We start from the raw sequence: 14,635 nt of genomic DNA, 5'->3' as shown, positions 1-14,635 counted from the left end.
AGAAATTCTTTATTGGTCTTCATGCCTCCTTTCCCTCTCAACTTCCATCAATACAGCACACCACTAATGTTATTTCGCTTTCCTAGCTCAAAAATCTTCAGTGGTTTCTCACTGCCAAGGGTTCAATATCCAAACTCATTTGTCCCATTATTCACATCCCTCCATAAACTGGCCCTAATCTGTCTTCTCTGTCAAAATCCTTCTACACAAAGCTTCCATTTCTGCCAAATTCCCAGGCCTGACTTCCTGACTCTTCTCATGACTTTTCTCTCTACTTAGAATGAGCTTTATCTTTTCTTTCCAAATCTTACTTATCCTTTAAGGCCCAGCACAAACCTGGAGCACCCAGGTCATAAGAGATCTTGCCTACATCTGAACTCCTCTAGCACTTTTTACATACTACATATGTATATGCACTATATACATAGCATATAACGTATTTGCCATCAGTCATACACTGCCTTGTTGTTCTTTTCACATGTGTATATTTACCTTCTCTCTTCAGCTAGACAGTAAACTACTTGAGGGCAAGCACCAGTATTTTACTCCTTTATATCTGAGCAATTCAGTGTCAGTGAGAAACCAATTTAAAATGACTTGTATATCTATAGCAATTCTTAGCACTCATGAAACATAATTTACTGGAAGTGCTGGTAATGAAGATTATTCTGCTCAAACCCTTTCCTGATGAACCTCAATCTAAGTTAAACAGGACAGCTACTTTAAAAAGTACTTAATAAGTCATTGTGAACTGAAGGAAAAACTTCTTCGGAGTGACTACTGCTAAGAGGCTACACTTTTAAAAACAGCTTGAAAGCACTTTGAGAATGCTTTCTCTCACAATATCCTAGAAAAATAAGTACAGCCTTTTCTAAATTATTCATAAGATTAAGGGACCTGGAAGTCCTTTAACTCCCGTACGCTATTCAAACACTAGTCCTAAGTATTTAAAGAGATACACAATTAATTAACAGTATAAATAACCACTTGCTATAACCAAAGGGTTCCTGGGCCTTAGGATCTTACAAGCTAAGTTAAATAACATGAATATAGAGAGAATTTTTTTGCTTTCTCTATTTTTCTTAAATAGATTTTTTAGGCATTTTTCTTTTTTAATGCAGTTTCAAGTAAAATCTTAACAATTTTGCATCTTTTTTTCCCTAACAGAATTATTCTAAATTTCATATGAAAGAACAGCTATCTGAGAAGAACTAATCAAAGTATGAAAAACAGGAAAGGGGCAGGACAGTAGAAAGAGGTGGGAATTTGCATTGACAGATAATAAAATATAGTCTGAAGCCAATTGAGACAGTATTATACTGGCATAAGAATAGACAAGTAGGTCAGTAAAACAGAACAGAGAGCTCAGAAATAGATCACATTATAAAAGGAAATTTAAAAAGTATAAGGTGATATTTAAGGTCATTCCATAGTGGAGGTTCGAAATTTTCAGATACTAACTACTATATATAAAATACATAAGCAACAAGTTTCTACTGTGTAGCACAGGGAACTATATTGAATATCTTGTAGTAAACTATAATGAAAATGAATATGTGTATGTATATGTATGACCAAAACATTATGCTGTATACCAGAAATTGACACAACATTGTACACTGACTATACTTCAATAAAAAAAGAATGCACAAAAGACAAAAAATAAAGTCAATGAGTAAAAATGATTTATTTAGTAATTGGGCCCTTAACTTCCCTATATACAAAAATAAATTACAGATAAGTTTATGATTTAAGTATTTAAAAATAAAACAATAAAAATTTCAGAGGAAAATGTGCAACATACGTACAACCTTAGGGAAAACTTCTCAGCTAGAAAGAAAACCCAGAAACCATAAAAGAAAAGACAAATATAGGGGTTGGGGAATAGCTCAGCAGTAGAGCACATGCTTAGCATGCAGGTGGTCCTAGGTTCAATCCTCAGTACCACCATTAAAAAAATTTAAAAATACATTAAAATAAAGATTATAAGAATTATTTAAAAAAAAAAGATACATATAGCCAAAGTAATCCTGAAAAAGAACAAAGCTGGAGGTATCACACTCCCTGATTTCAAACTATACTACAAAATGGCAGTAATCAAAACAGTATGATATTGGCACAAAAAAAGACACATATATCAAGGGAACAGAATAGAGAGCCCAGAAATAAACCCACACTTACATGGTCAATTAATCAATGACAAAGAGGCAAGAACAGCCTCTTCAATAAACGGTGTTGGGGAAATGGGACAACTACATGTGAAAGAATCAACTGGACTACTTTCCCACAGCATATACAAAAATAAACTCAAAATGGATTAGACTTAAATGTAAGCCCAGAAACCATAAAACTCCTAGAAAGAAAACATAGGCAGTATGCTCTCTGACATCAGTCTTAGTAAAAATTTTTTGGATAAGTCTCCTCAAGCAAGAGAAACAAAAGTAAAGTAAACAAATGGGGCTACAGCAAACTAAAAAACTTTTGTACAGAGAAAGAATCTATCAACAAATGAAAAGGCATCCAAATGACTGGGAATAGATATTTGTAAACAATATAAAAGAGTTAATATCCAAAATATACAAAGAACTCAGATAACTCAACATTAAAAAAACAAAATAAAACAACAACCCAATTAAAAAATTGGCAAAGGACCTGAGTAGACATTTTTCCAAAGAAGACATACAGATGGCCAACAGGCACGTGAAAAAGATGTTCAACATCATAAATCATCAGGGAAATGCAAATCAAAACCATAATGAGATATCATCTTACACTTGCCAGAAGGCTACCACCAAAAAGACAACAAATAACAAGTGTTGGAGAGGATGTGGAGAAAAGGGAACCTCCTGCAATGTTGGTGGAATTGTAAATTTGTGTAGCCACAATGGAAAACCATATGGACGTTTTCCTCCAAAATAAAAATAGAACTGCCATATGATCCAGCAATTTCACTTCTGGACGTTTACCTGAAGAAACAAAAACACTAATGTAAAAAGATACATGCACCCCAGTGTTGACTGCAGTATTATTTATAATGGCCAAGATATGGAAGCAACCTAACTGTCCATCCATAGACGAATGGATAAAGAAGGTGTGGTGTGTGTGTGTGTGTGTGTGTGTGTATCTATATATACACATCATACATATAGATACACACACACACACACGCACAATGAAATGTTACTAAGCTATTTAAAAAAGATGAAATCTTGCCACTTGCAAAAATATGAATAAATCTAAAGTATTATGCTAAGTGAAATAAGACAAAGAAAGATAAATACCATTTGATCTCACTTATATATGGTATCTAAAAAACAAAACAAACAAACAAAACAAAATGAAAACAGATTCACAGATGCAGAGAACACATGGGTGGTTGCCAGAGCGGAGGGGGTGGGTAAATCATATAGGTGAAGGGGATTAAGAGGTACAAACTTTGAGCTATAAAATAAATAAGACACTGGGAAACACTATACAGCATAAGGAATATGATCAATAATATTGTAATAACTTTGCATGGGGACAGATGGGTACTAGACTTGTCCTGGTGATCACTTCATACTGTATGCAAATGTCAAATCATTATGTAATATACCCGGAACTAACATAATATTGTACGTCAACTATATTTCAATAAAAAAGATAGGCACAATTGAGTATATACAAATAATAAAAGCAATTGTAAGGTAAAATATAAAAGCATTAAAAGACAATATACTGGGGCAAATATTTGTAACACAAATGACCGGCAAAAAGTCAGTAACTCTAATGTCCCCAAACCAGAAAAACAGGTATGAAAGAGACATCACTCAACAGAATAATGGATAGGGAGTATAAACTGGTCAATCCACAGAAAAGAAAATCCAGAAGTCTAACGATTATTTGAAAAGATGCTCAACTTCATCTGTGGTCAGTGAAATGCAAATTAAAGTAATAATGAAATTACTTCTCACTATTCAGATTAGTAGTAATCAAAAGAATGACAAAACTGTGTTGGCAGGGATTTGGGGGGAAAAATACCCCCATATTGTGGGTAGAAACACTCCTTTTTGAAGAGCAATTGGCAATAGCTACTAAAATTTTTAAATGTGCTCTTCAACTCAGCAATTCCACCCCTAGGAATTTAGTCCATAGAAATTAGAGTACTGGTATTTAAGGATATTTATACATATAGAAATGTACTTAGATTAACACTATTTGTAGTAGGGAAAAAAAGAAACGAGTGAATTCTCATCAATAGAGGGGATAGTTGCATCTCATGGACTATTACACAACTGCAAAAAAGAGTGAGTGGAGCTATGTCAGATGGGAGGAATTACATAATCTATGTTTAAAAGAGAAAAAACAAACTCCAGAGAAGTACATACAATACTGAATGATGTGGGTACTTTTGACTGCAAATAAGAAAAATCAACTCAACTGATACAACAGGAAAATATTTAATACAACTGTAAATTTAGAATGAGGGCAATTTTCGGAGTTGGCTGCTATGAAGAGACAACGATAAGAACATCAGGATCAGATCCTAGAGGACGCTGAGAACTAGGTTGGGGCTCTGGGGTAAACTGATGCCAACACAGAAAACTGAATTGGATATAAACAAATACCACAGAGAAATTTCAGCATTCCCCCAAGAAAGGAATAAGCCCTTAGGAATCCCCTTTTTCTTACTGCATCTCCAGAACCTCTAAAACAATGCTGAATCATAAGAGGAAGTGGTATGTATCCTTTTTGTACCTAATTTTAAAGGAAATGGCCCTTAGCATTTTACTATTGGTATAATGATTGCTGTTTGTTAATAATAAATATTATTTTTCATATTTAAGTGGTTTCATTTTGTTCCAATTTCACTTTTAGTGTTTAGTAGGTTGATTATATCAAATTTTTTTACAGTACAGAGAAATATTTTCTCGCATAATCAGTTCATGTAACAAATTATGTTGATTAATTTCTTGATGTTGAACCAAGTTTGCATTCCTGGGATAAATCCTACTTCCTAACAGTGAAATCTTTTTCATATATTGCTGAATTCTATTTGTGGATATTTAGAAATTATACAACTCTATGTATATGTGAAAATGGTATATACTTTTCTTTTTTGATACTGTATCAAGTTTTGCTATTTAAGTTACCCTGACTTTATATAAATAAACTGGAGTGCTGTTCATCTTTTCCTTCGCATTGGACTAATTTAAGTAACCAAAATTATGTGTTATTTAAGGCTTAAATTAAGCTTGTTAATGAAACCACCTGATTCTGATACCTTTTTAGATAGTAAATCTTTTCATTGTTTTTCTAATTCCCTATGTGACTGGCTGTGGGGTTTCCTACTTCTTTTTAAGTCAATTTTGGTAATTCACATTTTGCTAGGAAATTCTCCATTTCCTCTGTATTTTGAAATGTGTTCCCATAGAACAGAATGCAATATTCTCTAATCTTTGTTTTAATTTCTTCCAGTATATGATTATGTCTCCTTTTCAGTACTAATCTTGTAATTTTTTGCTTTCTCTATTTTTCTTAAATAAATTTTTAGGCATTTTTTTCTTTTTCATTAATTTTCCCAGGGAATTCTCTCTTTCTTTTGGTCTATTTTGTGTCCTTTTTTCTATTGTCTCAAGTATTAAGTTCCTTCACTTTTTAAAACTGAGATATACCATACCATAATATTTACTTTTGAGGTGTATAATTCAGTGGTTCCAAGCATATTCACAAAGTTGTACAACTATTAAATTCCTTTAGTTTTTATCTCTCTTTTTTGGAAATGAAAAAAATAATACATTTTCCTTTCACTATAGCTTTAAATTTGCCCTGAAGCTTTTGGCATGGATTCTCTCCTTTACACAGCTTTTTAGTTATTTTGTCATTTGCTTTGATTTACTTTTTGATCCAAGGATTATTTACTAGGGCATGCCTTAGTTTTTAACTTAAGATTGTTTATCTGTGTATCTTCCTATATTTTCCAAATTCTTTAAAAATGCATATGTAGCACTTTCATAACTAAGGCAAATTTTTTTTAAAATTACATTTAAATCTTTTATCTTCTAAAATTTATTTTTGAGAAAGGAATTCCATAGGAATCCACTCCATTCCCAAATAGTAAATAGTTGTTGCAAAAGCACTTATTAAATGGCCTTTACTTTCCCACAGTTTTACTGTATTTGTTGTAAACTGAATTTCCTTATATGTTTGAGTTTATTTCTGAACTCCATTCTGTTCCACTGATGTCTCTCTATTTCCTTTCCAGTACCAATAGGAAAAGCTTGATAACTTTAAAAGATGTTTTAACGTCTGGTAGTGTTAGTCTCCTCTCATTTCTTTTTCACAATTTTCTTGGCTAGTCTCACATTTAATTTTTCACAAGGACTTTAATACCTTTTATTATGTTTTGAAGAAAAAAATCGTATTGGTATTTTAACTGGAATTGAATTACATTTGTAGATAATTTAAAGAATTGACATCTCTAAAATATTGAGTGATCTTAATTAAGGGGAAAGTATATCTTTCCATTTGTCTAAGTAATTTGCAGTCCCTTTGTAAGTTTGAAATGTTTCTTCAAATAGGTCCTAGGTCCTACCTATTTCTTCTTAAGTTTTAATTTGAGCACTTTATTTTGGGTGTTATTTAAATTCTACACAATTATAATTTGATATGGTAAAGCTATGAATTTTGTATATTAATTTTGTCTTTTATTGTTTCTAACAGCTTTTTAGTTAATTCTCTTTGGCTTTCCAGATAAACAACCGTAACATTAACAAATAATGATAATTTTGCTTTCTCCTTTCCAGTGTTTCCTAAGTTCTTTCTTTCCCATCTAACTGCATTGGTTAATAAATCTAGAACCATAATATATAAATGTTGTGACACTGGGCATTTTAAACTATTTCTAATGTTGTACCATTAAGCACAGTAAAGTTTTAAAAGTGAGCATGCTCACTTAGCCAGTTTAGTACATAACCTTCTAAAGGCTTTATTCTTTTCTTTTCAGTGCCTGGCACATAGTTGACACTCAGTAAATGCTGACTTTCAGCTATGTTAATACTTACATACATACACACAGACACATAAATAGTACAAGATAATACTAAACGGGAAAAAAAGACACTAATAAATATTTACTGAGCATCAACTATGTGCAAGAACTGGCCTAAACACTCCCATTAACAGCTCTTCTGGCATGTAGAGCTCACTTGTAATTGGTTTTGGCAGCATATAATGATGGGAAAGAGCACTGCAACGGGAGTGTGAAGACCCAGGTTCCAGTACTGGTTCAGTCACTGATTCGGTGACCTTGGGAGGTTCTTAACCAACAGCTTTCACTTACCCTTAAGGAGAGACAATTTGGATGAAGAGGAGGCAGTCTAAAAACTCATGTGGAGAAAGATCTCCGTTCACCCCTCACCCTCCCTCCCCCATACTATGGGAGAGCTTTAGCTGATAGCCATAGAAACAGCATAGAAAAAGGCAGTGCAACTAAGACTTCTTTGAGATAATGGATATGGTAACACTACCAGAAATAAAAACAAAACAAAATAACGCAGGTTCCTTGATTCCCACTGCACCTCCCCTGTGAAACCCCTCAGCATGTTATGCTCTCTTACAAATGAAATGTAGATTCTGGCTCCATGTCGGCAGAGTAACACCTCATAAACCCCATCCTCACATGCACCCCCGGGAGTTCCCTTCGGCTCTGAAGCCCTCCTGGGGGTAACTAAACTTTTATTCTCCACCTCTAAGTGCTGGACAGGTCACCCAGAACGCAGAAACGGTACCCATGCAGGAGAACTGACATAAGGTCCTAGGCCTCCTTACTCTCTTTGGGATACATTCAAGGGGTTAGAGGGCACACAAGACACCGTCTTAGCTGTAGGAGGAGGGCAACGCAAAGGTCAAAAAGGTCAGGAGAGTTTTCCTCGCGGAGCCGCACTGCCCAGGAGGGGACCCAGGCCTGCTAGGGGAGGGGAGGGGGCTGGGCCCCAGGCTGTTGAGTGGCCGCCCTTCCAGCCAATCGGCACGTCGCCCCGCCGCGCTGAGGTCCCGCCTCTCGCAGCACGGTACTCACTTTTCCCACTTCGGCGTTGCCCATGGAGATGACTTTGATGCGCAAGGACTTGCCAGGCTCCTTCCGCTTCGGCATGTTGGCCTCCATTGCCCTCGCTCTCTCGGGGCCTCCCGCCTCGGTCTCTCCCTGTTCACCACGCCGGCCCGTCCCTCACGCTTCCTCGTCCAATGGCGGAACCCCTGTTCTTGCCTCCGCCCCGGCGGCTCTCCATCCCCGCCGCTACCTGGCAGCGAGCGCGGACGGTTAGGAGCGCAGGGAACTGGGGGAGGGAGAAGAGAGTCTCGCGATGCTAGAAAGGGGCGGCGTGACGTCATCGCCAGGCCCCAGGGATGCGACTGTGGTTACCTGTTCCTTGGGGTTGCGCGGACTGCCTGGGCTGCGTCCTTTGACAGCAAGGTGGCGTCGAGGGGGCCCGAGTTTACTCTTCGTGGAGAGCGAGGCCTTGTGTTCAGGGGCGTCAGGACATAGATATTTGTTAGATTAACAGCCGAGTGGCAGAAATTCATTGGCTATTCAGGACAGATCCACGGTCTGGAAGTGGCTGGAATTTTGGCCCAGTTAAAGGCCCAGCGGCGCTGAAAATTCCAAGTAGACCATGGTCCGTTTGGGAGCACTTTTTGTGGATTCTTCAGTCCCTGTGGACCCGTCCACTAACCACCCCCTTCCAATATTATGTTCCCGTTAGGTTCCCTGAGAGGCAGGGTCAGGAGCCAGGGAAGTGGGGAATTAGGGGCTCTAGTTCTGGAAGAGGGCAATTAGGCAAGATCTGAATCTCGTTCCTATCATTAACGAAAAAAAAAAGTTGTCCTTTTGAGTCAAGGTAAGTTTTAGTTTAGTCCTTGATCTTTTATTACGTAGTTCTAATTTTCAGGAGGAAAGCTCAGACTAAATGTTTCTTACACTCTTCTGGTTCTATCAAGTAGTGTGTGATCGGTAGCTGTGAGCTCCTTCACTTTCCCTGCTACTCATCCAAACTTAACCCCATCTTCTGTTGTCACCTTTCCTTTAGCTGATTATATGACAGTATAATAATAATGAATTCTAGGATAACCACTTTTCTGTTTTCATCCCAAGCGATGGGAAGAAAAGCATCTGCTAGGAAAAAAAATCAATCCGAGAGAAAATAACTTTTTGAGTCAATATTTTTAGTTTCAGAAACTAAATAGAACTTGATAAATGATTATTTAGTGCCCCAAAAAAGAATGGCTGCCAATTTCCTAGTAAATTTCAAGGACGAAGGTAGCATTGATTCTGTTCTCATATAGCTTTCAACATCTTAAAAGAAATACATTGCAGGAAGATAGTGAATAAAGGCTCCAAATTTTGTATTAGTTATTTAAATTAGATTTTCAAGCTTTTTAATTTTAAAACCTTAAATGCTGTTTTTAAAAAAAGCTTACTTTGGAGTGTTTTCATAATCAACAGGTAATATAACTTAGTCAGTAAAGCTCCTAAAATTCTTTACAAAGATGAAATATAAGTCCTGGTCAGAATTTTGATAATTTAAAGCATAAAAGAATTGGATTTATACTGATTTTCCAGATGCTGAGCTCTCAGTATGATTTGATAAATCAATAGACATCTGTTTCTTTGATAGTTCACTTTTGACCCTGTAATAGAACTGGTGGTGTGGAAGAATAATTGCAAAATGTCAACTCTTCTAAAGATCAGTTAGGTATAATACTATTGAGCATAAGAGCAGTAAAACATGCTGGAGATGAAAATTTCTTACCATTTTTTCATATTGATGTTTTCAGTGTTTGAATATGTATAGCCATATTGTTTATTAGGTGTGTTAAATTAGTTTGAAATTGAAAAAGCAAGAAAGTTAGTTAGCTTTCTTTCCTAGCCTAAGATAAAAAGAAGAAAGAGAAACATGAAATAGCTGTGTATGGAGCTGGAGGATATGGTATAGGGGTTAGGAACATGAGCTCTGGAGTCAGCCCTCTTCTACATTATGTTGCCATGACATGGCCATATGATGGTGGTAAGGTTTACAGGAGATAATGCACATGAATTACATGGTAATCCCCAATAAACAGCAACCATATGCTTTCATTTACTCATGTTTTGTAGTTTTACATATTAAGAAAGATTCTACATATCCTTTAAAATAAATTATGAAATATGTTGGACTTACTTAAAGGTGTAACGAATAATGTAATGAATATCTGTGTATCCATCACCTACCTTAAGAAATAAAATATCCCTGATATTGTAGTTTTCCGCAAATGTACATCCCTCTTTCAGCTCTACAAAACATTGCAACTGTCTGAATTGGTGCTTTTAATTTCCAGACATTTACAAATTGTTTCACTACATATGTATATACACCTTGAAATGTAGTATTATATTGCATCTTTCAGAAATCTTTATTTTGAAATAATTTCAAAAATTTCAAGAATAGTAGGGGGAAGATGTTGTATACCTTTTATCCAGACTCATTGTTAACATTTTTTACATACACAAATGTATACACTTTCCTTTTTCTGAATCATTTGAGAATAGTTTGCAGACATCTTTCTTTATCCATAAGTACTTCAACATATATTTCCTAAGAACAAGGACTTTCTCTTACATAGCAACAGTATATTTATCAAAATGAGGAAAAGTACCATTGATACAACACTATTATCTAATCCCGTGGTTCTCAAGCTGTGCACGAGGTGGCCCATATTTGTGCGATATTTTACATTCTAAATTCTCAAGGCAAGCAAAACTATTCAAAACTACTTACTCGAGGTTATTCACTATTTGAACAATAGATGGCGCCATATTACTTGGATCTGTCATATTTAGGAAGCTGGGTTTTTTCCGTGTTTGTGATAAAAAGTACAGGGCAAAAATCAGTGTAGAACAGGAAATGAGGGTGGTCTTCTCCAATCTGATTCCAAGGTTTGAGAAGTTATGCAGTGCACAACAGCTGTATAAATCCCATTAGTAAGTAATTGTGGTTATTTAAGAATGAAATAAAAATATCATTTTTTCTTTCAATTTATGTATATTATTTTTTTCAAATGGCAACTAAATTGCTCGGGCATAAATATTTAATAAGTTGTTTGGAACTAGATTTGTTTTTGGCCAAGGAACACCATGAAAAAATTATTGATACACTAAGGGCACCTTGAACCAAGAGCATTTGGGAAACTTTGAACTAATTCACAATCCTTATTCACATTTCACCATTTATTCCAGTAGTATTCTCTATAACTATGTTCTTTACCCCTGGTCTGGAGTCTAATCTAGCATCATTTAGTTGTCATATATCTTCAGCGTTCTTTTATCTGAAATTAGTTTTAGAATATCCCTCAATTTGTGTTTGGTGGATTCTTATGAATAGATTCAGTTATGTTTAGTTGAAATACCACAGGAAAGACATTATGTCCTCTTAAGGGCATTATCAGAAGATTGGTGGTGTAAATATATTCCATTTATTAATGATATAAACTTTAGTTGGTTAAGGTATAAGGTAGTGTTCACTAGGTTAATTCACAGTTAAGTGATGTTTTTGCTTTGTAATAAGTAATTTGTAAGGGGATACTTTGAGATTATATAACTGTCCTTTCTTCATTGAACTTTCATCCACAAAGTTTTAAGAATACAATGATGACTCATGGCTGAAGAGATATTACTATGATGTGTGCAAAATGATAATTTTCAAACTTCATCTTTTCTCCTACATTTATTAATAGTCTACCATAAGTGAGAGCTTTCCTTTCTCATTCATTAATTTATTAATTTATAACAGGATGGACTCATTTATTCTTATTTTACTCCATGAATATTCTACTACTACTATTATTTATTTTGAAGCTGGCTGTTATATCACTTTGTTATGTTACCCCCCCGTTTTTTTTTTTTTTTTTTTTTTTTTTTAGCACTTCCCTGCTTTCCAGCACAACAATGAGCCCAGGTTTCCTAGGTCCTTTTAGTAGAGAATGGTATTTAGAAACCAAGATCTGGGTGCTGCAGGTGTTCTTGATACTGGAGTGTCTTTGCTCTGGGCTGTTTCAGTTGATTAAGCAAAAAACAAAAACAAAAACATATGCATACATACATGCATCTATGCATAATATATGGACAATAAATCCATATGTTAAAATATAGTTCATATTGATATCCCCAATCCATTTTAGCACAGCAGGATTCATTTTAGTCTGCCCCCTTTCATAATTATTACTCCCTTCTTTAACAGTAAGAAACCTGGCTCTCATCCTCAGTATATTTATTCATTTGCTCAATCTTAAAATACAGAGGAAGCAGTTTCAGAATTGTTAACCCCTACTATGTCAAAAAACAGAAACTCTTTGAACTAGAGTTCAGTATTTGTTTATAGCTATTTTTGTCTTAAACTGACAAATATAGTTTGTCATATAGTTTCACAGAGTATTAAGTGTTATGTTCAAAAGTTAATTGGGTTAATTTTTTTATTGTCCTCTTTGGTTCTGTTATGGTTTTCATTTAAAATACAATTAAGTTCATTTGTTAATGTTTGTACTTTATTTTAGTTTTCCCCCCTTCATTACCATTGACTTCATTAATTTTTTGAATATGTAAAACATTAATGTAGTTTCAAAAGTAACATGATACAAATTGGTATACTCAGTGTCACTTCCCCTCCCTATCTCAATCCTCTTCACTTCTCTGCTAGCTCCTGTGGGCAGCCAATCATATTAGATTCTTGTTTATTCCTTCTTGTGTTTCTTTTTATAAAAAGTAAGCAGTTACATATATATTTTTTCATATTTCTCCTTCTTTATTACACATAAGGTAACTCTCTATGTGTGTTCTTTTGAACTTTGCTTTTTTTACTTAACAGTATATCCTGGAAAGCACCCCATTTTAGCTCACAAAGATCATACTCATTTTTTTTTAACAGTTACTTAGTTCAGTACTCCATTGTGTGGCTATGCCATGTTTTTCCAATCAATATATTTATGAGCATTTATGTATTTTCATATTGTTGTCAGTGTGTCTTCAGGATAAATTTCTTAAAAAGTGGAGTTACTGGGTCAAAGGTAACACGTTTACTTTTGTTGTATTTTGCCAAATTCTGTAAGGTAAAATTTTGAGAATTTTTGCATCCATGTCCTTAAGTAATACTGGAATTAAGTAATATTCTTAAGTAACATAACAATAAATTAATTAATTTTGTGAGGACTTTACCTGGTTTAAATTTTAATTTTATACTTACTTCGTTAAAAAAGTTTGGAGGTTTTGTTTCATTTTATGTACTCTGGAATAATTTATGTGACAAAATTCATGCATTATAATAGCAGAGAGAATCACACAGCATGCTAATGCCTCATTTCCCAGCTTCAGCAACATTACCCTGTGGCCAGCCTCGTTTCATCTATACCCACCTCCTTCTCCAGATTATTTTGAGGCAAACATCAGTAACAATATTCATCTTATGTATCTTTAGAAGGTAAAGCTCTTAATTACAAACATATCCACAATACCAGGGCATACCAGGCTGAATTCCAGGACGGCCTCCAAGTGGCCCCTGGTGTCCACATACCTTCTCCCAGTTAATTAAACACTAATCTGGGTGTTGCCATGAAGGGATTTTGCAGATGGAATTAATGTCCCAAATCAGTTGTTTTTAGGATAGGGAGATTATCCTTTCTGGGCCAGACCTAGGTTTCCTAAGGGAAGTTCTTAATGGGACAGGCCTTTTTCTGGTAAGAGATACTCAACAAGTGAGAGGGATTCAATGTGAGGGAGGTTCTCCATCGATGGCTTTGAAAATGGAGGGAGCCACATAGCAAGAACCTAAGTGTGTGCTCTCGGAGCTGGAGTGACCCCCAGCCAACAGCTAGCAAGAAAATGGGCACCTCAGTCCTACAACCTAAAGTAAATGATTCTGCCAAAAACCTGCATGAGCTTGGAAGGAACTCCTGAGCTGCAGATGAGAACACAGCAGCCTTGTGAGATTTCTGACTCAGAGAACCAGCTACTTAGTGCCAGGACTTCTGACCTACAGAACTATGAGATGGTAAATGTCTGTTGTTTGAAGCTGTTAAGTTTGCAATAATTTCTTTCAGAGCCATGGAAAACTAATACACACACTGAAAAGTTTTTGTCTACAGATTCAATTTCTTAAGAAGCTCTGTTTCCAGTTTGGCAGTGAAAGTCCATACAGACCAAGTCTCCCACTGATAACTACAAACTCTGGAACTACCCGGGGATTCTGAAGAGTAATATTAATCAGGCAGAGGACGGAGGGGAGTTAAAAAAAACACTCAGAGAAGTGACTGGCATGGGATGAGTTTCTCCTGAGCAATACAAGGACCTTGGAACATCCTGATTGATTAGCCTTTCCGTCTTACGTATTAATCTACACGTTTTTAGCTCTGAGTGTGCACTACACCCTATCAAAGGACACGGCTATTATGCAACTCTATAGACATCTACACACTCATCCTACTTCATCCCAACAACTGTGTGGCTGAAACAATATTCCCCATCCCATATGGGGAGAATATACATAAAATTTACTATTTTAATCATTTTTGAGTGTACAGTTCAGTGGTGTTAAGTACATTCACATTGTTGCACAACTTGTTACTACCA

The 14,635-nt window shown here is 35.5% G+C and overlaps 1 protein-coding gene across 2 annotated transcripts in view; it reads right to left on the bottom strand.

The window, feature by feature from the left end:
* Nucleotides 1-8,355, bottom strand: part of DNAJC27 (DnaJ heat shock protein family (Hsp40) member C27) — a 33,606-nt gene extending 25,251 nt beyond the window's left edge. For both annotated transcript variants that reach the window (XM_010992952.3, XM_010992953.3), the window contains exon 1: nt 8,060-8,355. In XM_010992952.3, the coding sequence (XP_010991254.1) occupies nt 8,060-8,146 (87 nt within the window). In that variant the 5' untranslated portion in view covers nt 8,147-8,355. The remainder of the gene's footprint in view (nt 1-8,059) is intronic.
* Nucleotides 8,356-14,635: the final 6,280 nt, after the last annotated feature.

This window comes from Camelus dromedarius, chromosome 15, assembly GCF_036321535.1.
Source record: "Camelus dromedarius isolate mCamDro1 chromosome 15, mCamDro1.pat, whole genome shotgun sequence".
Classification (NCBI taxonomy): Eukaryota; Metazoa; Chordata; class Mammalia; order Artiodactyla; family Camelidae; genus Camelus; species Camelus dromedarius.
Note: the sequence above shows the minus strand (reverse complement) of the source record. Positions and strands in the feature narration are given on the sequence as shown.